Source organism: Gymnoscopelus microlampas (genome assembly GCF_963454915.1).
Source record: "Gymnoscopelus microlampas genome assembly, chromosome: 2".
Classification (NCBI taxonomy): Eukaryota; Metazoa; Chordata; class Actinopteri; order Myctophiformes; family Myctophidae; genus Gymnoscopelus; species Gymnoscopelus microlampas.
In genome coordinates this window covers 25,185,405-25,210,336 of record NC_139939.1, presented here as the reverse complement: position 1 = coordinate 25,210,336, position 24,932 = coordinate 25,185,405, and the positions used below count along the sequence as shown (strand labels likewise).

Genomic DNA, 24,932 nt, shown 5'->3' with positions numbered 1-24,932 from the left:
TGGCGGGGTCGGATTCCAGTTCCTGCGCGGCCGGCCAGCTAGGCGCCAGGATACTGCCTGAAGACTCCATGTCGCCGTCCCGACGTGGAGTGGAGACGGCGGCCTCCTCGGGAGCCTCCTGGTAGGAGGGTAGTTCGCCCTCCTCCTCCCCCTCCTCCATGCTGCGAGCATCGTCGTCGTCGGAGTCCTCGCTGAGGTTTGCCGACGCACCGCTGTCCCGGTACGCCTGCTGTAGCAGCGGAGTCGACGGCTGGGAGGAGGGGGAGGAAGGGCCGCTGGTTGGCTGTACCTGAGTGGACCCCCCAGGCACAGCATTCGCGGCCGCTGTCGCGCTGCGTAGCACGGCTGGTGTAGCAGGCTGGTGCTGCGGGCGGCTGCCTGCGCCGCTCTGGAGCCCCGGAGCTGCTGGAGGACCCATGGTGACGCTGGGACGCACGAGGATGCCTGCACCGCTCACATTCCCCGGGCCGGAGTCGGTTGGAACCCTGGTCGGGGACGGGGCGTCGCCTCTCCCTTCATGGAACTCTTGCGCCCTGGCTAGGCGGCAGTCGAGATGGAGCCTTGAGAAGAGGGCGCAGTCCTCACAGCGTCCCTGTGCCTTCGGATAATGCCTCGCTGCATAGGCATGGTGTAGGCCGAGGCAGGCGATGCAGAAGCCATGGGGGTCATCTCCGGCGATGAGACGACGGCAGACCTGCAAACCGCAGGCGCGTGGAGTCTCCATCGTTGGTGCTAGCGTCGAGTGGAGAGAAGCTAACGCTAAGCTAGTTAGCCTGTAGCTAGGCTAAAAGCCGGCCGGCTTGTCACCGTGCTAGCACGTGGAAAAACTTTTGAGAGAAAAGCTTGGAAAGTAGAAGATAGAGCCGCGGGAGCGGAACGAGAAATAACTTTTTTTTTTTTTTTTTACACACGGAGGAAACCCGTAGGTCGGTACAGGTACCACCTTGGTGGGCTAGAGTTGTATTCTGTCCGTTTTTAAGGTAATTCAAAAGATATCGTTCTGGTATGTCTGTTAAGCTGTATTCATCTGCCATGCAGAGAAGCGAAAGAGGATGAGCCACGTCACGAGAGCGGCTTTAAGCCGGTTCCGGGTTACCGGACACGTGACATACCCTTCTCAGCCAATGAATGGCCCGGGAGTTTATGGTATGTAGCTCTGTTCATCGCCAGGAGGCGCTGATATCCCATAGTGAGTATGTTACGGAGAATTTGACAAGAAACAGACTTGTATCCTCGGTAAGAACGTTCTCCACAAGTTCATGAGACCAAAGAAGGCATATTTCTAGTTGGAGATGGACTTGTATTTGCGGTCACGTGATCGTGTACTGCAGCACACTGCTGTGATCAGCTGTGCAAATAAACGGTCATGCCTACTGTCATGTCTACTGTTCATGTTATTGCCTCATATTACGATAAATGCATGTGCGAATACGTAAATGAATAATGGTGTAGTAAAAGAAAAATGATCACTGGATTATGTTCCACAATGGAGATATGGTTTAAGCAGAACAAAGGTAAGCATGTCAATGTACAGTATAGAAGTCATTTTATGCTGTTAATTAAAGATTAGGAGTCATCTCAGAACTAATGTTACAGCTTCATTATTGAGCATTCAATTTAAACCTGTTGCTGATATGGCTACTGTACAAGTTTATCCACTATTGGTAGTTGAAACCAGTACTGAATTCAAGATTGGCTCAAACTACAGCTGGTTAATGTGATGTGTGCATTAAGTGGTTCTCTAAATCTTATCAGTTGCTCTAAATATGCTTCAATGGGTTATTCACTACACCGCTCCCATCTAATAATTTGCGATTTCAGTCAAAACAACTTTAATTTTGGTCAACTAATTTAGAACACAATTCAAAAGGCGTTCACTCACTTTTATTATTATGATATCTTTTTGACTGATTTTGTTACTTAAAATGTTGCTGATGAATTGTTTTTGGCAGTATCATTTTTGAAAAAACATGGTTCTAGTTTCTAGACCATCAAGGAGTTGATGCCAATCTGGAACCAGTTTTTCAGTCCAAAAGCCAGTTCTTTTGCTGTCAAAATGCAAATAACTAGTTTGAGGTTAAGCAGAATGGGCACTGAAAATGGCTCTAAAAATGGCTTGGTGGAATAAAAACACCCTCTGAGATGTCAACTTCTTTAACCACAGTACTTTTTCTAAATGGACTTTGGTGATTTACAATCACACACCACAAGAACATACACATGATACAATATAATCAAATGATGGCATCAGGAAAGAACAACCTCATTCAGCCTGGAATTTACATAGAAGACATTCAGATTAGTTTGGAACTGGAAACGAATCATAATCCTGTATTGATTGGTGTTACCTAGACATGGCATTTTATCAGAGTGACGTTAATAACATTATACAACTAACAAGGCCAGCACCACAGCCTTAAGGCCCAAACACACCAAGGTGCTGTCGGGCAGTGGGGCCGTCGTGAAGCATCAGTGCCCAATAATCAGTAGTAATATTTTGTGCAGTGTGTCCCGCGTCGTTGGTCAGGCATTAGCAGGGCCCAATAACCTGATTCAGTATGTTGAATTGGCTGCAGAGATTCTTGAGAAGGGAGAGCATTTCACTCACGTTTGCCCCTAAAAATCAATATGTGCCAACTGATAAAATAAGAGAAGGAGTGAGAATAGAGTGATAGAAAGAATAAGTGAGGACATTTAAACAATGGTGCACAGAGAAAATATATTATTATTAATACTATCGTTATTATTATTATTATTGTGTACTTACTGCAAGTAGACTATACTTCATTCTGACCATTTCAGTAGCTGGACACATTCAGATGAATTAAGTTCTACTGTATTCAACACCACTGGATTTTAGTCAACAAGTGTTTAATTCGTATGGCTAAAGCGACACACATGTACACAAACACACACACAAATTATCGTTCATGGAGTAAATGGCCCAATTCATTTCAGACTCTTTCTTCTACAGGGTAAAATCACTAACACACACACGATTTGTAAATATATTCTAATAAAACCACTGAGTTGCGACCTCAATTTCATTTTGATGAATTTCTTCCTGCGGGAGTGAACTAGGCAATGGGCGGGCGAGAAACAGCGGGAAGGGGAGGGGGTTAATGGGGGCTAGGAGGCAGATAGAATTTTCATGATTGTTATTTTTGTTACTATACAGGGAGAGGGAAGAAAAAAGCCGGGGCAGATAAACAGCGTTGGTTAATCTGAGGCATTCTGTGGAGTGCTCCATTATCAGGCAGGTTGGGCACGTCGAGGGGGTTATTTCTCCAACGGATCTTTGGCCCCAGTAATTAAGCTCCATTCACCAGGCCCTGTTCCTCAAATTAAAAATTTGTCATTAAGTGGAATTTACCATAATGCCTTTTTATCTGCTGGCGCTGTGGTGTGCGTGCATGCGTGCGAAGGGTAGAGGTGGTAGGGGTTGGAGGGGGGGGGGGGGGGGGCTAAGAGGGCAGCCGACAGGGTTTTGGGGTTTGGGTTGTGCTATGGTCGCACACTCATTCAAACACACAAACTCATACACACACAATACAGAAAGGGTAAATTGAAAAATCAGAATAATCCTGGCCACAGCCACTCCCTTTGCAGGGGTAATCAAAACACACACACACACACACACACACACACACACACACACAAAGCTACCCCCTCAATCCTTTAAATCCACAGCCTTTAGGGTAATTAAATAATGGCGCTTAAAAGTTTTAATTTAGATTTGGCCTTTTCTTCCTCTTGCTACTGTATACCACTACTTGGTGTGTGTGCGTGTGCGTGTGCGTGTGTGTGTGTGTGTGTGTGTGTGTGTGTACACAGTAGCACACACACACACACACACACACACACACACACACACACACACACACACACACACACACACACACACACACACAAACATTTACCACACATTGCATTATAGACCTCAGTGAGATACCCCTAGCACAGACAGCAGAGTACAGTGGAGAAAGCAAATGATTAAAGTGCAGTATCTCTTGGTCTCTATAGGCTTTATAAAACAATACAATTATTAGTCTTTAATTAGAGCAGCTCCTCTGTGGTACAGGGGACAGACAAAGCACAGTAGAGGATTAGAACAGAAACTCCTAATATGGCTCTTTTATCACTCCATTCAAATGCAATTTATGAATGCACCAAGCCCCCCTTTATGCCTGGCAGAGTGGAAAGTGTGATAGATGTGGGAGAAGGGTCACCAAACAATACTTTTTAGTGGAGTGAAGGAGAAGAAAAAGTAATATTTGAGACTTGAACACAAAAATGCACAAAACTGGGGGGGAAACACAAAGGGTGGCAAAAGGGAACTCTCACGTTAATTAACTCTTTGACTGCCAGAGTATTTACACATCTACCCCCCTTCACTGCCAGAGAATAACATTGCAAAAATAGGTAAACTGTGAATTTTGTCTCCGTTTATTTTTTAACATTGAAGTGAATGGAGCAGAAAATCTTCGTATCGCGTTATCTCCTGCTTCCTTTGTGATAAAAAAAAAATGTTTTTTGGGAAAAAAAAAAAAAAAAAAAAAAAAAAATAATAATTTTTAATTTTTTCAAAAATCTCGTCAATCTCGTCGACGGCTGGCTGAGCCATGCGGAGAAAAACGAGAAATCTCGTCAATGGCAGTCAAAGAGTTAACATCTCGTGACATGATGGTGATGAGAAAAGCCACATTTAGCATTGAATCCCTGATCGTCACAGGAGCCTCTACTCACTTGCTCCATGATGTCACAGCTAAATGACAACAATTATGAGTCCATTTGAAGTTAAATTAACAGAGGATTTTACTGTGTACAAGTAACAGTCAGCATTATTTTTGTGTTAACCCATTAAATCCAGGAACGCATCTGTGTCATTTTTAGATGTCTTTTTAACTACAGATGTCTTTTTAGATGTTTTTGGTGAAAATTTGTGCAAATCTTTGACATGAAAAAGTTTGAGCACCACTGATATAGCAACATACGTTAGGATTTAGAAGACATTCGTAGATGCGTTGCCAGATTGAATGGGTTAAACCTGTGTACCGTGTTGCACCCCCCAAAAAAAGAAAAGTACCCTAATAATATACCGTACAGTATGTTTAATGGAACCTATCACTTTACATTGGCATGTGGGCCAATGGCTCTGTCTGACAGATGAAGGCATTCCCTTTGACCTCCTCCTGGAAAACCAACACTGCATATTGCAGATCCTTCTGAATTCCATTGGTGGATAAAGGTGGGGAAGAAGAAACGGCCCAGACAAACAGAAAACAGAGGGTGAGTGGGGGGCAGCGGGGGGTGTGGCAGTTCTAGAAGGAGATCAGACAGGAGAAAAGAGAGAGGAGGGTGTGATGGAAAGAAGAGGAAGAACGGAAAAAGGGGGGATAGACAGATGGCAGGGGTTCTGCCTGGCTGAAGGGGGCAAGACATGGGGGGGAGGTGTGTGTGTGTGTGTGTGTGTGTGTGTGTGTGTGTGTGTGTGTGTGTGTGTGTGTGTGTGTGTGTGTGTGTGTGTGTGTGTGTGTGTGTGTGTGTGTGTGTGTGTGTGTGTGTGTGTGTGTGTGTGTACATAAGGAGTTGAAACACCAAGGTCTACCCTCTCTTTTCCACAGGCTCTTGCACAGCTCATGAGATATATCTTGCATCTCTGGCCCTCTCATGATAATAATGGTTCTTTTACACACGGGGTGGAGATTTCACTTTTTCTTCCATTCCATTAAAACATTCATCCTTCTGCTCCTGGGCAAACATGAACATGCCCTATTTGCGTTTTAATAAAGACCATAGAATGGCGACTCATTTGCATGTCGACTTAAAAAACGATAAACTAGCTTCACTCTGATTTTGTTTTGAGATGGAGATTATAATCGGCCATCAAGAAAATAATTAGGTCTTTCTCTCTCTCACTCTCTCTCACTCTCCCTGTGTGACTGACAGATAAACCTGCTTAAGGTAAACTAGGGATCGCGGGAACAACAACACGCTGTCAAAGGCTGTGAATGTTTGTGTGTGTGTGTGTGTGTGTGTGTGTGTGTGTGGGTGTGTGTGTCTAAAAAACACAGTGTGGGGGGATGGCAGGAGAGAGCGGTGAGAAGGAGGGGGGGGTGGTCTTATTTACTGTCGTTTAATTTGCTCCCCTCTTCTCCCTCCATCCGTCCATCCATCCCTGGGCTTTTCTGACAGGTAATAAAAAGCGGGAGCTTCCCTGACAAGCCCATTTGAATTTGGATTGAATAATAGAACTGCGTGGCTTTTCTCACAGGGGCTCTGTCCAACCGTGCACAGCCCACCCAAAAAAACCTTCCTTCAACAGTATGTGTGTGTGTGTGTGTGTGTGTGTGTGTGTGTGTGTGTGTGTGTGTGTGTGTGTGTGTGTGTGTGTGTGTGTGTCCGGTGCCTATGCTGAAATGAACTGTGGGCGACACCTATGTGCATACCAGCACATGCATATGCACACACGTGTGTACATGTCATGAAACATATAATGAAACACTCATGTATACCTCCAAAAAGAAATCAGCCATGTAACTCCCTATACTCAACATGTAAAATCCCCTGTGTTTAAGTCCCAGTGTAAAAACTGCACCGCAAGTGTCCATTTGGGTCCATTTGTGCACTCAGTTAAATTAACACTGAGGATTTTACTGTCCCTATACCTTCTATGCTTTGCCCCTCTTTTCTCCTTCATCTCACCTCCCTCGCTCCTTGCCCATCTTCTGATGCCCCCCCCCCACGACCACTTTTACACTCCTCCCTTATTTCTCCTCTTCTGCCCATTCTCTCTTCATTCCACTCTCCTATGCTGCTGCTTTCTCCTCACCCCCACCTCTCTCCATTCGCCTATCCTTACCTCATCCCCTTCTTCCTCCACTTCCATCCATCCCTCATTCTCTCCCTCCCTCCTCTCTGTAGCTGAAATCCCATTCCCCGCGGGGCAGGCTAAATTGAATTGGCGTGTTTATATGAACAACAGGGCCGCTGCTTTAATATACCTTAGAGTTTATGCCTAATACCTCCTTACTAATACCACTGGAGCTCAAACCAACTCTATACACACACAACACAGAATAGAGAAAGAGGAAGAAGCGGGCCACAGAGTGAGTGAGTGAGGGAGCTATATACCATCAAGTTATCCCCATTTCACTAACACTTAAACAGTAAGTATCATCCTAGTCACCCTGAAGTTTCCCTTCCACACCATGCACGCACACATAACCACACACGAACCCCCCCCCCCCCTTCTAGTGGTGACTGAATGGAAAGAAACAACATAGGGAAACGCAGGTAGATTCTATTTTTTTTTTTTTTTTTTTTAGATTAGTAGGTAATGCTAATATCCAGAGACTTGGTTGAGAGTCAGTCATGCTCGACTACTTGCAAACATCCTCCATTTTCTCTCCGTCTCTCTCTCTCTCTTGGCCCTGTCAGCCGACAAAAGGCCCTCAGCACAAAGGAGAGAAACAGGCCAGAGACACTCAACCCAATTACTATTGATCAGTCTGCACTTAAGAGGACAGACCTACACACACACACACACACACACACACACACACACACACACACACACACACACACACACACACACACACACACACACACACACACACACACACACACACACACACACACACACACACACACACACACACACACACACACACACACACACACACACACACACATTTGAATAAATATTAAAACCCCTGTTGGATCAGCAAAGGCTTTTTAACTGTGAGCAGGTAGGACACTGAGGATATGCCAGGACAGTATATTCCTCTGACTTCAATATTGTCATTTTCATTGATATTTTTATGTAATTAAAATGAATACGTGAGGGGAGCAAGTGCTGTTGTGTTGAGATATTAAGATGCCCACAGCAAAGAGGAATTTCTAATCCTCCCTCAGAAATTATTTGTCTTTTGTAAAGAGCATGAAATACAGGGTATTAATCCTTTTTTAGATACTTTGTCGTACAATGGTGTCGCGTGGCGAAAATAGATGATCTTCAAGCTCACAGCACATTGCACCACGTTTGCATTACGCACTTGAAGATCTTCTATCTTTGCTATTTCTGAAATGTTGACAATTGTTGTCGATTTCTGACAATTTTAATCTCAAAGGATCCAAAATAGGCACACCAGGTTAATCAGTAAGCTATAATATTTTATCATATGAAGAATGACAAAAGTGGAAAACAGACATGGTGCATTTTGTATTTGACATTTGAGTTGACAATCTCGAATACTAGCTGAGATTATCACTTTGTTGGGAGGGTTGGGAGGGCTTACTGTAAATGGCAAAAAAAATCTCCTATTTTCCTAAAATCTAAGTATCAAAGTAATCAAAGTAAAGTAATGCATTCTTAAAAACGAGGAATCAAAGTGTAAAGTACTGGAGGTTCAATGCTTAGGGTTTCATTTTAACACCTTGGAGGAAACTTTTCAATGACTCACACTTTAATCCACCAACCTAATCCACAAGGCTAGAAGGTGAGAATATAGGTTACATTTTCTGGTGCGACCAGACTTGCTCAGTAATAACCTACCATATCCAGTATGGGAGTAAAAGCACTATATACGACATGAGAGAAAAACATTTACATTCATTATTATCAAATATCAAATGCAAAACCACCTAGCACTGCACTAATACAAGCATTTTTATCCAGGAAATTCAAATGCATGCTTTGAGAAAAGCATTTGGGTGTAAGAATTACTCTCAATTGATGTTTTAATGTTCATGTAATATTTTGTCCTGTGTAGAACAATACAGAAATTCACAAACCAGCATGCGTTTCATCAACAATACTTCTCATTGCAGTTCCATTTCTGCCAGTTACTTCTGCCAGTTTAGTACAACTGTAAACGGACTAAATGCTGACTAAAACTCACTTGATTGAGCGAAAATATTTTCCATTCAATATCCGAAATAAATACATCATAACCATCCAAATAAGCAGCTCATATAGAGTGTAAAGTGATGGCTCTCTGTAGAGGAAGCCCTCAGACTCTAGAGGTCTTTTTGAGGGCCTTTCCAGCTAACAGTCCTCAAAAATAATTTACAAAACAGCAGAAAGACCAAATGTTGTTTTGTTTGAGGACCCTTGGCAAAAAGCTTAAACTTTCCAAACTCCTACAGCATAACCATGTGTGCGCGCACACACGCACACACACACACTTTAAGGGTGTGATGAACTCTGCATGGTGTCTAGAAGCCTGTGCTGAAATATCAATGACTAAACTCCCCAACGACTCAGTAACTATCTCCCTGGCTCTGATTTTATCCTCAATAATTAATTTTCTCTCCGAACGCCGACTCCAGCTTTATCGGCCGCTCCCCGCCAGAATCTCAGCATTCCATTTAACCATAATCCCCGGATAAAGGGATAGCCAAGGTGTGCTAATGCATGCACACGCACGTGCACGGGCACACACACACACACACACACACACACACACACACACACACACACACACACACACACACACACACACACACACACACACACGAGCAAAGACTTTATTCAATTAACACACAAAAGTAAAATTCCATGCACAGCTAGCTATACCAATGGTAAGCCATTGATTGCGCAGAACAAATGTACTCATCTGTTACTAACTATTAAAACATATGGACAAACTAAGTCTAAGAGGTGCACATCTGAATACAAAATATGCAGGACCACATACCATAACACTTCATTTGGCAACCTCACCAATACATTGATACAGGCAAGGTAAACACACAGGCGAGCATATAGTTTCAAATTTGGCTCTGCGACACTGGCATAGCAACAGCTACGTAACCAGGGATTTCTCTTGGTGGATGGAGGAATGGATGGAGTCTGGGAGTGGAGGATGGGGTAAAGAGAACGGTGGGATGGTGAAAGCGGTGAAGCTGGGAGGCTTAGGGGAAGGAAGGTGGAGACTGCTCAAGGAGACAGACAGATGTTCAATTTCCAAAATCACCCTCTGCACTGTAAAAGATAAATAAATCCACAGAGAGATTGTACCAATTAATTAATTCTCTCTCATGACAGTGTGCAAATCCTAGCACTATTGATCACGCCAATGCTTCACTGTTTAAAATATTCAAAGCTTTCGCAGAGGGGCTAAATCTAAACATGGGAGGGGAGGTGGACATTGCCATCCCATCAAGTCAAGAAACGGGTATGGAATGAAATGGATGCATAACGGGAGGCGAAGGATGACAGGAAAGTGTCATCCTTGGAAAGGGTGAGTGGAGAAAAGGGAGGGATGCATAGGGATGGATGGATTATGGGTGGATGGATGGATGGATGGAACGAACGGTGAGTGCCAGCTAGGCCAGACCCAGCCCAGCTGCTCTCTGTCTGGATCTCCTTAATTAAGAGACATGGGCAGGAAAGCCTTCGAATGGCCACATACACACTGTTAGGCCTCTCTGGAGAGGAAACTACTAACCACACACACACACAAACACTATGCATGTGGTGTATTGGCAAGAACTGCACACACTGGCAACCCTCTGGGACCTTCTGAAAAACATGGTCCCGCTATTATTAGGCAGCTCCTTTGCATACCGGGCAACTGTACCACCCCTAAGAGAGTGTGTGTGTGTGTGTGTGTGTGTGTGTGTGTGTGTGTGTGTGTGTGTGTGTGTGTGTGTGTGTGTGTGTGTGTGTGTGTGTGTGTGTGTGCGCGCATGGGGTACTCCCCTTGCCATATTGACTGTTAAACTGAACTATTTGCTTTGAAAACAACTTCTACTTCTCTTTGCGCCTCCAGTCAAGAAGAGGCAAAGAAGAGTCATGGAAAAAGAAAAGATAGAGAATGAAAAGAATGAGACAGTAGAAGAAAAAAAAGGAGAAGCGTGTGTGTGAGGGGGGGGGGGTATTTTGTGGATCCATGACTGCCTTTTGCCCTGCTTCACAAACCCCCCATTCCTCATGCCCAAAACATATTAATATTAATAGCTATTCCTGCACCCCCCCCCCCCCCCCCCACACACACACCCCTCATCCCCCAAAAAATATCACCACCCTAGGCTATCAGTTAATAAAGCCCTCTTAACACCCCCCCCTCTTTTAAAAAAAATAGAAAGAAAGACAATAAGAGAAAGTTCTGCGGCCAAATAAAAGAACAGAAATTAATACAGTCCCGTGGGACGTCCCTCTCTCCCACAGTCACCCCCACAATAATTTGATTTCCCATTAAGTGACTGCTTAATTATAATGATTATTATTGGTAATTGTAATTGACGTTTTTTTCTTCCCTAACTCTCTCTCATTTCCTTCACTCCTTCCTTTCTTCTCCTCAGTGCCTATTCACAGAGCCTCCATTTTTTGGCAAGAGGACCAGCAGTAAAAAGCAATGTCAGTGTCTATATCCGTACGCACAATGTGGTACAACGGAGCCCATGAGGAGATAAGTGCACGTCCATTGATGACATTGTGAAGTATCATATTATGTTATTCATTATCCATTGTCCAACATGTCTCTCCTGCTGTACTGTTAAATGAGACCTTACAATACGGCACTGCTGTATTGAGCCTTGGAAATTTCATTTAATCATACAATACTTGAGTCCGTGCGAGCATGTGTGTGTATGTGTATTACTATACTTGTGAAGGCCTAATGTCCCCACAAGTATCGTAGAATTAGAGAAATACTGTAGATATTGTGAGGATGTTTTTGTGGTTAAATAATGTCTGGCTTACAATTAGGAAACCTCAAATTGACGTTAGGATTAGGCATTTAGAGGTTAGGTTTAGGGATTGGGGTTGGAGTTTTGCGTGCCAGCGTCGTGCACCGAAAATAGCAGGCCTATAAGCTCACAATTCAATACAGCGCAACACAGCACGTCTAAAAATTGCATTTATGTGACTGCCGTCCTAAAATGTGGATATCCTCACAAGTATAGTAATACAAGTGTGTGTGTGTGTGTGTGTGTGTGTGTGTGTGTGTGTGTGTGTGTGTGTGTGTGTGTGTGTGTGTGTGTGTGTGTGTGTGTGTTCGAATACTTGTCTTCCCTTATAGCTTCAGGGCACAATGTGCGTTGAAGGTTTCCCCTGGAAAGGAGATTCTTGATCTCAATGGGATATTGTGCTTAAATAAAGGTTGAACTACACATACAAACGCATCCATTCAAGTACAGTAGGGACCCTCTGGTCTCCAGTTTATTACCCCTTCCTTCAGGGCACCGGTGCTTCAAAAAGGTGTACGGGTGTGTCCACACAATATTTAAAAAAAATGATTTAAAGATTACTCTGGAGCCACATCGATCGCTGAGAAGTCCGAATTAAAGAAATAACAATAATAATCACAGTTCAACATCGAAACTCTGCCTTGCTGTGTGTAGTATTTCATTTCAAAAGTTAAAACCATTCCTGTTCAGAACTACATATGATGAAGCTTTGTTCCAGTGAGTGCAGGCACGGTCGTTGGGCTCACCTCAGCCATGATGAAATGGTCTGTCTGTCTCTCTCTCTATCTCACGTCTTGTGTTTTGTCTTTCATCTTGCCACTGCGAAACACTCAACTGCCCACCTCATGACAAACTTCCTAACGTCGTCCTCTGATTTCATTTGACCATGTGGACCAAATTATGTGATACATAATACATACCGTTGCACATTAATACATAATGTTATGTATTAGTGTGGACCAAAGTATACATCAACAATAATACCATGGCCTATCAGAGAGAAAAAATAAATAATTATATTAGCATTTAAAAAAATGACTAGTAAATTACTGCGCTAGCTGTGGACTGAGTGAACATTGTTTGAAAGATGACAGGTAGAGATGTCTAGTCTGTTTGTGTGGGAGTGTGTTGTGTGTTTTTCCAGTAGATTATATTTAAATAACTACCGCACAGTCTATAAAGAACAAACACCCACGTTAATACAAATGAGCACCTGCAGCAGCAACAACAGATGTTTGCGGGGGCCTTTTTTAGTTTCCAGACAAAAATAAAAATAGAGACATTTTCATAAATGATTTTGATATAGATAGTATATTATTTTCCTATAGGGGGTTCTACCCTCTCCGTACATGGAGTCATCTCTGGTAACAATAATATCAGATAAATTAAATGCTTAATTAAGAAAGCTTTCACACTACGCAGATCTTTTTTATATACTGTATATATTAGTCATGTTAATAATCTGGTAGTTAGATGCTACAATGAAATACGTTTCATTGTAAGCTCTGTCCTTAGAACATTTAATTTGTGTAAAAAATACACTTTGGACCATTTGTCCCTCGTTTATACCACATATGTCCAGCTGACCTTTATAATCACAACCCTGGGGTAAAATACCACTCCACAGAATCCTTCTGTACATGCGTTTTGGCGACTTAAAATTGTGACTAGTCACATTATGTGACTATCCCATCTTAACATGGCTTAATTCACACCCGCCCGACATGTTTCAAATCTGAAACAATAGCTAGCAATATGAGTTGCTGAATGATGCAACATGGAGCCTAAGCCACATTGGTGGGGCTGTGTTTCTACCCACACCCACACAGTGAATTGATTTTAGTAAAAGTATCATCAACTACAATCAGATTTGACAGTCGGACAGGTTTCTGGTTCTCACTCGGGGGGTGGGATGGTGGAGACAGATTTGATATAAATGATGGATAACTAACTCTGTTAGAACTACGCTGGGTTCTCAGCCGGGGGACCACCAGTAACACCATGGATGATCCTTTTCCAGGCCTGTCTCTTCTAGTTTAGCTTACATACTCTCATCTCTCTCTCTCCCTCCCTCCCTCTCGCTCTCTGCTCTTCTGTCCCGCTGTCTCTGTCCAGTCACCCATATTTCTTTCCATTTAAACTATAAAGCACTCATTTTAATATTCTTTTCCTATTATGCTGTGAATTCCCACTGCACATTTCCTTCAGTTCTTTACTTAACTGTGACTTTAAATATTCTCTCTTTCTGTCCTTTTCCAACAGTCTACATGGGGTCTGAGAAAACTGAGTCAAAATCAGCAGTTAGCGCGTGAAGTGGCCAGACTCGTAGATCTGCCTAGCAACATCGTGAAACACCTGACCAAAGAAGACCAAAGAATGAGAAACTTAATTACGCTGCAGAAGCATCGATTCATTGAAACTGACCATAAAAGCCATTGAAACCCATAAAGTGATTAGCAACAGTACCAACTAGTAAAGCAGTTCTAAAAACAAATATGAGATAGATCTCAAATAATTGCTAATAAAAAAAAGAATATTCTCTGATTGGATCATATGCTTTCTTAGGTCATTATGTTCAAATTCAAAACTGTCAATTAACTACAAGTCACAGAGTCGACCAAACATAGCAATATGATGGGAATATTAAATACAATAACTAAGGTAAAATATATCTTCTGTGACGGTGGAACAAGTCAGAGGAAATACTAAGAGGAATCAGAACATTAGTAAGATGATCAGAAAGAAACAGATTACTTCAAGTACCTTTCACACTATGGAAGACGGAAGGTGGTGCTAAATTTACCAAATCAAGATCTTAAATTACTGTTTTTGCCAGTGTCAAAATGTTACTTCGGGTAAATGCTTCATATTAAAAAAAGCACTGTATATTTCTGTACATTTACATATTTTTATATCTGCATATTTATTGGGATATTTTAGGCTCCACACAGTAGACTAACATAATTTGCATACCCTATAGAGAAACAGGAGATAATAATACAACTCAAGCTATGGCACAGATTTTTATGGTGTGTGTGTGTGTCTGTTCAAACACGTTGTGTGGCAGTGTGGGTGTGGCGTTACACCTCGTGTGGCACTGGGCAGCCCAGATAAGAGCTGATCCTATCCATGCCCCCCTCCTGCCTGCCCGCCCACACACACATCTAGCATAGTCCCCCTACATACCATTGTAATCTCATCGTACCATTCCAATGCCCTACACACACACACACACACGCACACACACACGCACACACACACACACACCCACTTATTCCACTAAAATCCTTATTCCACTATAGTCCAAACTCCATCCTTACAGTACATTTCCATCTGATGGAAAGCTGGGCTGCAACAAGCATCATAAACCACAAAGGCCTACTGCAGTCTCGGCATCCATGTCCATGTTTAGGCCAACAAGCATCCTCTAAGCTGTGCTGATGAACACAGCACATGTAAACAGATGAAACGGAACATAGGTCTGTGTCACTAATATAGGCCAAATCCTTCCATAGGGTTATGAGCAGGAGAAACCAAAACAAATCAGGTTTCACCTATCTAAAAGTATTGACTAGACTATATGACGTCACAAAAGAAAGAAGTTATGTATTAAGCCAGAGTGGAAGAGAAGAGAAGAGAAGAGAAGAGAAGAGAAGAGAAGAGAAGAGAAGAGAAGAGAAGAGAAGAGAACTTACCTTCTGCTCTGGAACAGAGTTAACCTTTGGATACAAACAGACACCATCTCAGTCACCAGACCTTACCGTGGTGCACACACACACACACACACACACACACACACACAACTCTGGCTGGCTATACAGTGATACGATCGGCCACCCCATCAGCAAGCCGGTGTGGACTCTCTAAGCCTCAAACAAAGTTTGGTGTGCGCTGACCAAGACAGAGGGGACAAAAAAAGAGAGAATGGTGGAGGTGAAGAGGAGGGGTGGGTGGGGGGGGCAACAGGCAACAAAAAAAGAAAAACGTGTGACCACCAAGCGAGGTTTAACTAATATGATTCAAGTTTAGCTTGAGCACTTCCCTGCCGCCCCCCTAGCTCATTCACTTGGGGATGCACGCACACACAGGCATGTACACACTCACACACACACATCACGGCGGGTGAGAGAGAGGCACTGAGCTGGTTTTTGGGAAGCCCTTATTTTTCTCTGCTGTTCCGTCTGGCTGATGCTGCAGGACAGACAGACGGCTCTACTCTTTCCATCGCTTTAAAAAAAAAATCGAGCTTCTTCTTGTTCCCTTTCTTTACCGTCCACACCCTCCTGCCAACAGATGCCCCTTATAGCCACTCTGTGTGTGTGTGTGTGTGTGTGTGTGTGTGTGTGTGTGTGTGTGTGTGTGTGTGTGTGTGTGTCCATGTTGTCAGATAAAAGCTGGTATAACAGAGTAAGATAAAGATTAGACCGTAAAAGTGTGAGTATGTGTGAACAAGTGACACTGTGTGTGTGTGTGTGTGTGTGTGTGTGTGTGTGTGTGTGTGTGTGTGTGTGTGTGTGTGTGTGTGTGTGTGTGTGTGTGTGTGTGTGTGTGTGCGTGTGTGTGTGTGTGTGTGTGTGAGAGAGAGAGAGAGGAGAGAGAGGATTCAATTTCTGTAGGTGCGAGAGAGAGAGAGAGAGAGACCTTCACAGACTGAGTGTAGTGAATGTGATTTGATGGTGACGCTGAGATGGGCTTTAGGCATACAAATGCTATTAGTCACTGGCAGTGTAAACCTGTTACTGCGCTTGCACCCCCCCCCCCTCCACACACACACACACACACACACACACACACACACACACAGCGAGGAACCACAAACCCAATAGTATGTTTTAGCAACGTGTGTGTGATTGTGTTTCATCCAGTACCCCCTGGCAGTAGACCCTTTTCATGGCAGACATTTTGACGGGTAAAAGCAGCTGAAGGTAATAACATTAATTGCGGGTGTGTTTCATTTAAGTGTTACTGTGTACCAGCATGTACAGTACAGTTAAACTCCATGACAGCATGCATGTGAAAACGGTCTATAGCATGAGCATGAAATAAGGATGCCAGGTTGAAAGTGGTTAACCAATGAAATGTAATAGAGCCTTTGACAAAATCTTATAACTCCATTACATCCATTGGAACACATTTCCCTTTTAAAATTTCCATTAAAATTCAAATGAACGGTTTTGAACATACAAGTTTTCTACCCGTCAGCGACGATTTGCTGATGTAAATAGAAGCTGTACAGGACTGATCCCCAGTAGTAGTTCCAACCTCATTTTCAAGCAGTATTTAATACACATCAGGGTGAGGTGAGGTGAGATGGGGAGGAGAGAGGAAGGACAGGAAGCAACCCAAAACCTACACCACTCCTAAAAATGTCCCAAAAACGTCCTTGCCTTTAGTCCTGCTTTCTTCTATACAACACCACCTCCCTCTTTTTAAGACCCCCACCACCCCACGCGGCCCCCGTCCATGTGCAGACATGAGGTCAAGCTCCAAAGATCACAGAGGCCAGACGAGAGATATAGAGACAGAGAGAGATCCAAAATCCTTCTTTCCTCCCAAAGCCAGGCCAAACCTCGAGCCTCACTACCAACATCAAACCCCTCCTTTACCCTAGCTGTGTGTGTGTGTGTGTGTGTGTGTGTGTGTGTGTGTGTGTGTGTGTGTGTGTGTGTGTGTGTGTGTGTGTGTGTGTGTGTGTGTGTGTGTGTGTGTGTGTGTGTGTGTGTGTGTGTTAGTGAGCAGAAGCACTCTTGCAGAAACGTCAGCCCAGGGAAATTCAAATGAGCAAGAAACAGAAAGAGGGAGACAGAGAGAGAGCGCGCGCGCACAATAGTGAGAAAATAGGATAAAAGATTGGGATGGGGAGGGTGTTAGGTAGGGGGGTTGAGGTTGAGAGAGCGAGAGAGAGAGAGAGAGAGAGACTGTAAATGTTGCTGAGACTGCAGGTTAAGATAATGTTTAGATCTGGAGAGATTTGCAGAGAGCATTTTTATTCATTTTTTTCTGATTAATACTCACAAACCCCCCTCCCTGCGTTGTTGTCTTTCCGTTTGTTTGTTTTTGGCATTAGCGTTACGACTGTTGGTATGTGTGTCTGTGTATGTACACATGCATGCTGATTAGAATCCGGTGGTTTAGAAACACAAATAGCCACTCTCTCCCTTTCTCTCACACACACACACACACACACACACACACACACACACACACACACACACACACACACACACACACACACACACACACACACACACACACACACACACACACACACACACACACACACACACACACACACACACACACACACACACACACACACACACATTCTTGAAGACGCATCAAGGCAGCAAAGAATTGAGCACCTAATGTAGGGAATACTAATAGCATAGAAATATGTAAACATGCACACATACAGTATATACACATACGGCTAGTTCATAACGTACACTGTCTGTGTGCATTCTTTATCAATGCAAAATATGGAAGAAAACAATATTTCCCTTTCATCCATTTTCTCAGAATTGATGCTAAACCTGAGACAGCATAATGGCTCAACAACACACAAATATAACACACAACATAGCCACCACTGCAAACAGCAATCACAGATGAGGTTGCACAGTATACAGTTATGACTATGCACTACCCTACATACACACACAACCACACATACCTCTATTGTTATCAGGTACTCCCTCCAAGTTGAGCGAGATGCTCTGATCTCCTTCCTGCTTCCCACTCCCCAGGATCATCCAGTTTTCAAGTCCATCTGAATCGGAATCAGACACTGATCCAGATCGTTCTGGTTCTGCTGACGAGTCCTCAGAGTCCAGAACCACAATCGACTCCAGACTGGAACTGCTCTTCCTTTTCTGGGGGGTCTAAAACAACCATAAAAAATATATAGATAATAGATATTAACGATTTATTTTCCAGCTGTTTTCCAAATTTGTGGAAATGCTTAGTGACTGTCTGATCACAGTTTCACACCGTAAGCAAATAAACGATCCTCTCAATAGAGAGGCAAATATTTTAATCTACAAGCAGACCCTATTCTAGTTTGTTGGTACAGAAAGGTTGGCAGCTGCTAAACTTTCACGAGCAACATTGCCTAGCACCTGATTTATGCGCCATCGTACGAAGGTGTCGCATGGCAAAAATAGCCAATCTACAAGCTCACAATGCCTCACGGATGCAACGTGTTGTGAGCTTGTAGATCGTCTCGTTTCGGTGCGCAACACTGTTGAAAATGTAAGTATAAATGGGGCTTCACAGCAGCTTATCACACACCAACATATGTCTACCTATTACTGGAGTGTCACTGCTTGCTTGCTACTACAGCTACTGTCCAGGTAACTGCCCTTGGCCATCAGAGACAAGAGCAGCAGTGTGGTTTCTAGCAGTATTAACTGAACTGACACAAAATGCCCAGCATAAAGTATAGACACAAGCTGAAGCTTTGATGTGAAAAGGCAGAATCAGTGTGACCACAACAGGAATAGGCAAGTTTCTTTGCAGATTTTAAAAGATAATTTTCCTTAACCCATATTTTTGCCAAAGGATATGAGTATGCTGGTGGTACACTGTTGCACATATTGTGCATTTCAACCCTTCTTTTTTTGGTGGCAGTTAAAGCTGCAATCCTGTATTTATTGTAATACATAAAACATTATTTTAACCGATCGATATGGTAGAGTATGTTAATACAATATAACTAGCACATCTTGTTGTGTACAGTAGATAGAGGACATAAAACTTGCAAATTGCAGCTTTCACTCATTTTCATCCAAATTACATAAAAATGTAAATGACAACCAAGTAAAATTAGCAGGTCTTTTTAAAATGACACACACACACACAGCGAGGAACCACAAACCCAATAGTATGTTTTAGCAACGTGTGTGTGATTGTGTTTCATCCAGTACCCCCTGGCAGTAGACCCTTTTCATGGCAGACATTTTGACGGGTAAAGTAAAATTAGCAGGTCTTTTTAAAATGACGTTCAGACAGTTAATGAATTACCGGTATATATATACCAGCCCCCCATGCTACAAAGTATCTGGTGTGAGACATTACATAGTTAATGGAACCCAGTTCCAGTACAGTACATTGAATTACTTGGGGAACAACTTCACACTCAAAGCGGGTGTGGACGGCTCACCGGTAACTATAATGTTTGACATTTGGCTACTCAAAACCTGTCTGTAATGGTTTCATTTGGCCCTCCGTGTTTAGTGTCATCCTTAGAGGATAAGGCCCTCTGAGGCCATGGTACTGTATAGATGTCCACTCACTGGCCAACACACGGTCGCCTCATTAGATTGATATGTGTATATTTACATCCGACAATGCCTGCAAAATAATAATGGCTTGCAAAGTACACCCAGTTAATAACTAGTTATGATTAACAAAACTGGTGTTGGGTATCAAAACTGTCACTGTATGAAGGAAGCATGTGCAGTGATCCATCACATGAGTGACAGTGACAACAAAGTGCTCAGCGTCTGTCCTTTGCTGACTTTGCTCGAATTGGACTCAATGCTACATCACATAACTGCATTTCAATTTGCTTGCTGCAGTCTTGTTATAAAGTATAATACTTTGTGCTCGCTTCTTGTTTGACATTGTGGAACATTCCTTCAGAGTCAAAGTATGGTGAAAGTGTTTGTTGTTCAGAAAAGTTGAGACTGAGTGGGCTGTACTTCTGACATGTACCCGGCAGACAGTAAATATACCCCTAGTTGTTGCTTTGCCAAAAACAAGTGAAGTGAAATGCAACAAAGCATGATGTGTTTGGCTGTGACTGTGAGAATAAATTTGGTTTCTCTGGTGGTAGACCAGCAGTATTGATGTACTAAAAATATGTATTAAATATTAAATATGCAGGTCTGGATATGGCCCACCTGAGAAACGGTCACATCATAACTTAACCTATTAAGACCTGGAACGCATCTGTGTCACTTTAGATTTCTTTGGCTATTCAAAAATAGCAGATATACAAGCTCATAGCGCGGCACCGAGTGCTACGCTATGAACTTGTAGATATGCTTTTTTTGAAAAATCTTGAAAAAAACAATTTTAGAAAAACTGTTAGGATTTAGAAAACATTTTTAAGAATCGCCTCAGGTCTTAATGGGTTAAATCTCTTTAATCCTCACATCCCTAATTTGGGAACAATTAAAAAAACGTGTAGATCGGCTATTTTCACAATTCGTCATTCAGTTTTGTAGATAATGCTTAAGTGGTTAATGACATGTAATTGTTATGAAAACACATGCATCACACACACAAATTGATAAAAAACAAAATGGTCTCTTCCTACCGGTTGGGATGGAGATGGAGTGGAACCTAGCAGTGGTCTTGAGTATGAGGTACGACCCTTGATGCTACATACCCCATCATCTGTATCAGTCCCTGAGATGGAGATATCTTCAGGACTTGAGTCAATGACAATGACCTCCTTAATGAACGCTGATGAGAACCTCCGCCTTTCATCGACATCATCACATTTTACCACCTTCGGCTTTTCCTGATTTGTTCTTTTCCTCTCATGCAGCTCTGCAGTTCCCTCATGGTGTTTCCGTAGTCCACCCTCATCATGTGACACAGAGCGGTTTTCCTCCAAGCCGTTATGCTCCCCATTGCCATCTCCAGTTCTCTCCATCACCTTGAGTTGCTGCCCAACTTCAGCCTTTCCTTTCTCCTCTGTTCCTTCATCCAGATCTCCTCCATCCTCCTCATTATCCTCCAACTCTCCGGCAATGGAGGAGTAGTGGAGTTGGCTGTAGAGCTGGAACTCAAGCTCGCTGTTAACTTCTGACCCCTCAGAATCCTCCTCCTCTTTGTACAGCTCATCCTCCAACTCGTTCCAGTCCTGGTAACCCCGATACATTGCCACGGAACACCCCGAGCGCACAAGCACGCATGTACTCGCATACGCACACACACATACACACACACACAAGGGGAAATGGCAACTTCAGCCGGCCACGGTGTACTGCAAGGTTAGAAGAGACAAGAGACAAACATACAGTTAAGATAGGGCATTAATGTAATTGTACCCAACAACTACCCATCAGAAATAAAGATGCTATTACAGTAACAGGACTCATATTATATAATGTACTTAAATCTCTCACTCTTCCTGTTGACACACAATGCCTTGTCCCTTCTGCATCACTGTCAAAATTAAAATACTCAGCATACTAATCAAACTTGATATCCATTTCCATGTCAGCCACGATTTGTTTTGGGGCCTGTCACCATCAACCTAGCCTTGCTTAATGTCAGTCAGACCATTAGGAAACTAATTGTTTGTAACCATGTTATAAACTTGTTTCATCTGAAACCTGGTGGAACAGAAATTGAAGTGCAGCTATTCTTATTGAGTCCACCTAATTTCAACTTGAAAGGTGATGTGAGAGCAAACAGCTATCATTTGGATATTTTACACATTTTGAATAACTTTGTTTTGTTGAAATCATGTTCATCTTGAAGCTGCACTAAGTGACTTTCCTCTTCTACCCTGGATTTGAACCCAGTTCCCTGCACAAGTGCTGACATTTTGACCATTGAGCTAATAGAGCCTGCCTGCTTGCTCAGGGGATAAATTGAATCTTGACCATCGGGTCAAAATTAATGTCAGATCCTGTGTCTAGGTGAGACATTAGCCCTGAAACATGACTGTCATACCATGACAGTCATGGTGCCGAGTCCCCCTGGTTTATAGCGGTGTTCGATTTTTTTTACATTGCCAACTCTCACATGTACATAAACGTTCAGATTTCAAATATAAAGTGCTTACCCCCGAGCCACGGATGTTACAAGGCGACCCGGACCTGTATCTCCCGTATTGTTCAATAAAAAGCATTTTAATCCCATTTTATTTTTTGTAATGTATCAGAGTGCAATACACCTCCCAACCATTAGTGTCGCATGGTTGAAAGTATCGGAGAAGATTTGGAGAAAATGGCCGGCGATCGGAATAAAATGCTTTTTATTGAACAATACGGGAGATACGGGTACTTATCGCGGTCCGGGTCGCCTTGTAACATCCGTGGCTCGGGGGTAAGCACTTTATATTTGAAATCTGAACGTTTATGTACATGTGAGAGTTGGCAATATAAAAAATATCGAACACCGCTATAAACCAGGGGGACTCGGCACCATGACGCTTGTATACAAGCGTCATGTGAACCATGGCTAGGTGAGACATGACCTTTGACACAATCTAAATGTCTCAGGGAGACAAAATACAACCATCCCAATTGTATTATTAGTTATATTGTATTAACATACTCTACCATACAGATTTGACACATTTACATGTTATTCATTAAATAAAAGTTAGATAGTGCCACTTTAAGTAATGTTAACTACTTACAGGCCACCTAAACATGCCAACTTCACAGATGACATTGCTTAACTTTTTTATTTCCACTGACTTTGGACGTTACATAGACATAAGACAAATGGATTTATGAATCTGTAATCCATGATTTATAATTGGTTACATGCTGTGTTGCGAATCGAAAATAGCTTATTTACATCTCCCCGCACTGTGCAGAAGGGAGAAGTCTCCCTGAGGGCCTTCTGCCAGAAAAGGAGGCCTCCAAAGGAATAGGTTTATGCATAGTTTTGTGAGGTTAGGGTTATAGGGTTAAGGTTAGGTTTAGGTATAGTCGCAAATGCGCAAGGAAGAAGTTTGACCAATAGATAGACTTGAACACAAGGAAGAACAAGTAATAACTTAGCCGGCCGGCCTTGAGGGGAGACTTCTCCCCTGTGTCCGTAGTACAACGCATTGTGAGCTTGAAGATTGGCAATTTTTAATGCACGACATCTGCGTGCTGCCAAGTGCAACTAAGGCTTAAGGGCCATTTGATACATCTAAAATGGGACTGTTGTGCCACGAGAGCTCAATATTTTGCACTGACATCTTGCCTACATCAACTACATAAAGTAAAACTATACAATACACGTTTTCATTTTTGCCAATCTCTCTTTCTCACTTAAAGTTAAACACACACACACAGGACGGAGTGTGCCTCAGCCCATTGCCCTAACCATTCCTGCATGTCTGTGCCATGATGGTTGGAGATGATTGGCTCCCACTGGGCAGTCACAAGCAGCCCACAAGGACGAGTCGTCTCACCCCTCTGTGTGGGGGTCTGTCTGTCTGTGTGCAGTGGTGAAAGACTAGCCTAAGGGGATAAATGGCTGGGATGTGTCCATACATGTACCCAGTTTCAGTCACTGTGTTTCCAGCCCCTCAGCATACACACGTGGTTTACAAGCATTGCGCAGGGATATGAGGTCCATACAGAATACTCATAATAATGTGGCTTAACCATTTTAGCAGGACATAATAATACATAACATAAATAAATCGGCAGCCTGCCTAAAAATGACAACACACAAACAAGCATGACCAACGTTTATACCAATAAGAATAAATAGCAACATTCAGTCTACCAGCATATCATTTCTCCTGTCAGTGAGCTTTCTTAATAGCCTGGTAACCATGGTTAGCTACAAGCTAACTAGCTAGCAGACTGCATGTTGCAACATTGCACAAACTTTCAATTCGAGCGTCAGCTTTCAACCCATGAGGACAAATTAGAAGGACAATGCAACACACAGACACATAGACTGTCCTTCTCAGCATGCGTGATGTTTATAACTACAGACTAACATGGCTAACATGTGTTCCTCCTACATATCCACGTGTTTACAGGCAGAGCAGCCGGGTATTTGTAAACAAAGACACAATGTCATCCTAAACACAGACGATACAGACGCTAAACGTTGCTGTTTGATGCACAATAGCAGCTCCACACTGGTCGTGTTTTATATTTAGCCCTGATATGAATAAACTCACCTTTAAATGAAGTATAATGTACACAGATTTCAGAGTTGGTTGGTTGGTTGCTTAAGAGGCAGGAGGACAACAGCAGCTTCCGGGCTTTGCCGTCGCAAAATTGGTTGGCCGACCGTAAAGTATCACTGTGTGGTTCAAACCTTCAACAAGCAGAATGGTGCTGCTCGTGGGGAGATAAGAGAAACGGCACAAGTCTGAGTCCGCTTCAACAGTTGTTGTGTCCATTGACTGGTCTTAATTTGTTGCATTTATTTATGATGAAGAAATAATTCATATTCTAATGACAATCTAGCCCTCCTGTGAAATACTGCATCTGCATCTGTCTATGCCTAGATTCTAGAAGACCATATTGGTT

General features: G+C 42.9%; 1 protein-coding gene across 1 annotated transcript in view; it reads right to left on the bottom strand.

Annotated features, from left to right (window-relative positions):
• The window catches only part of zcchc7 (zinc finger, CCHC domain containing 7), a 63,890-nt gene extending 39,226 nt beyond the window's left edge, over nt 1-24,664 (bottom strand). Inside the window, exons 1-3 of the mRNA XM_084045001.1 lie at nt 24,578-24,664; nt 21,020-21,694; nt 18,371-18,578 (exon numbers count right to left, since the gene is read on the bottom strand). Of these exons, the coding sequence (XP_083901127.1) occupies nt 18,371-18,578; nt 21,020-21,589 (778 nt within the window). The 5' untranslated portion in view covers nt 21,590-21,694; nt 24,578-24,664. The remainder of the gene's footprint in view (nt 1-18,370; nt 18,579-21,019; nt 21,695-24,577) is intronic.
• Between the last annotated feature and the right edge of the window lie 268 nt (nt 24,665-24,932).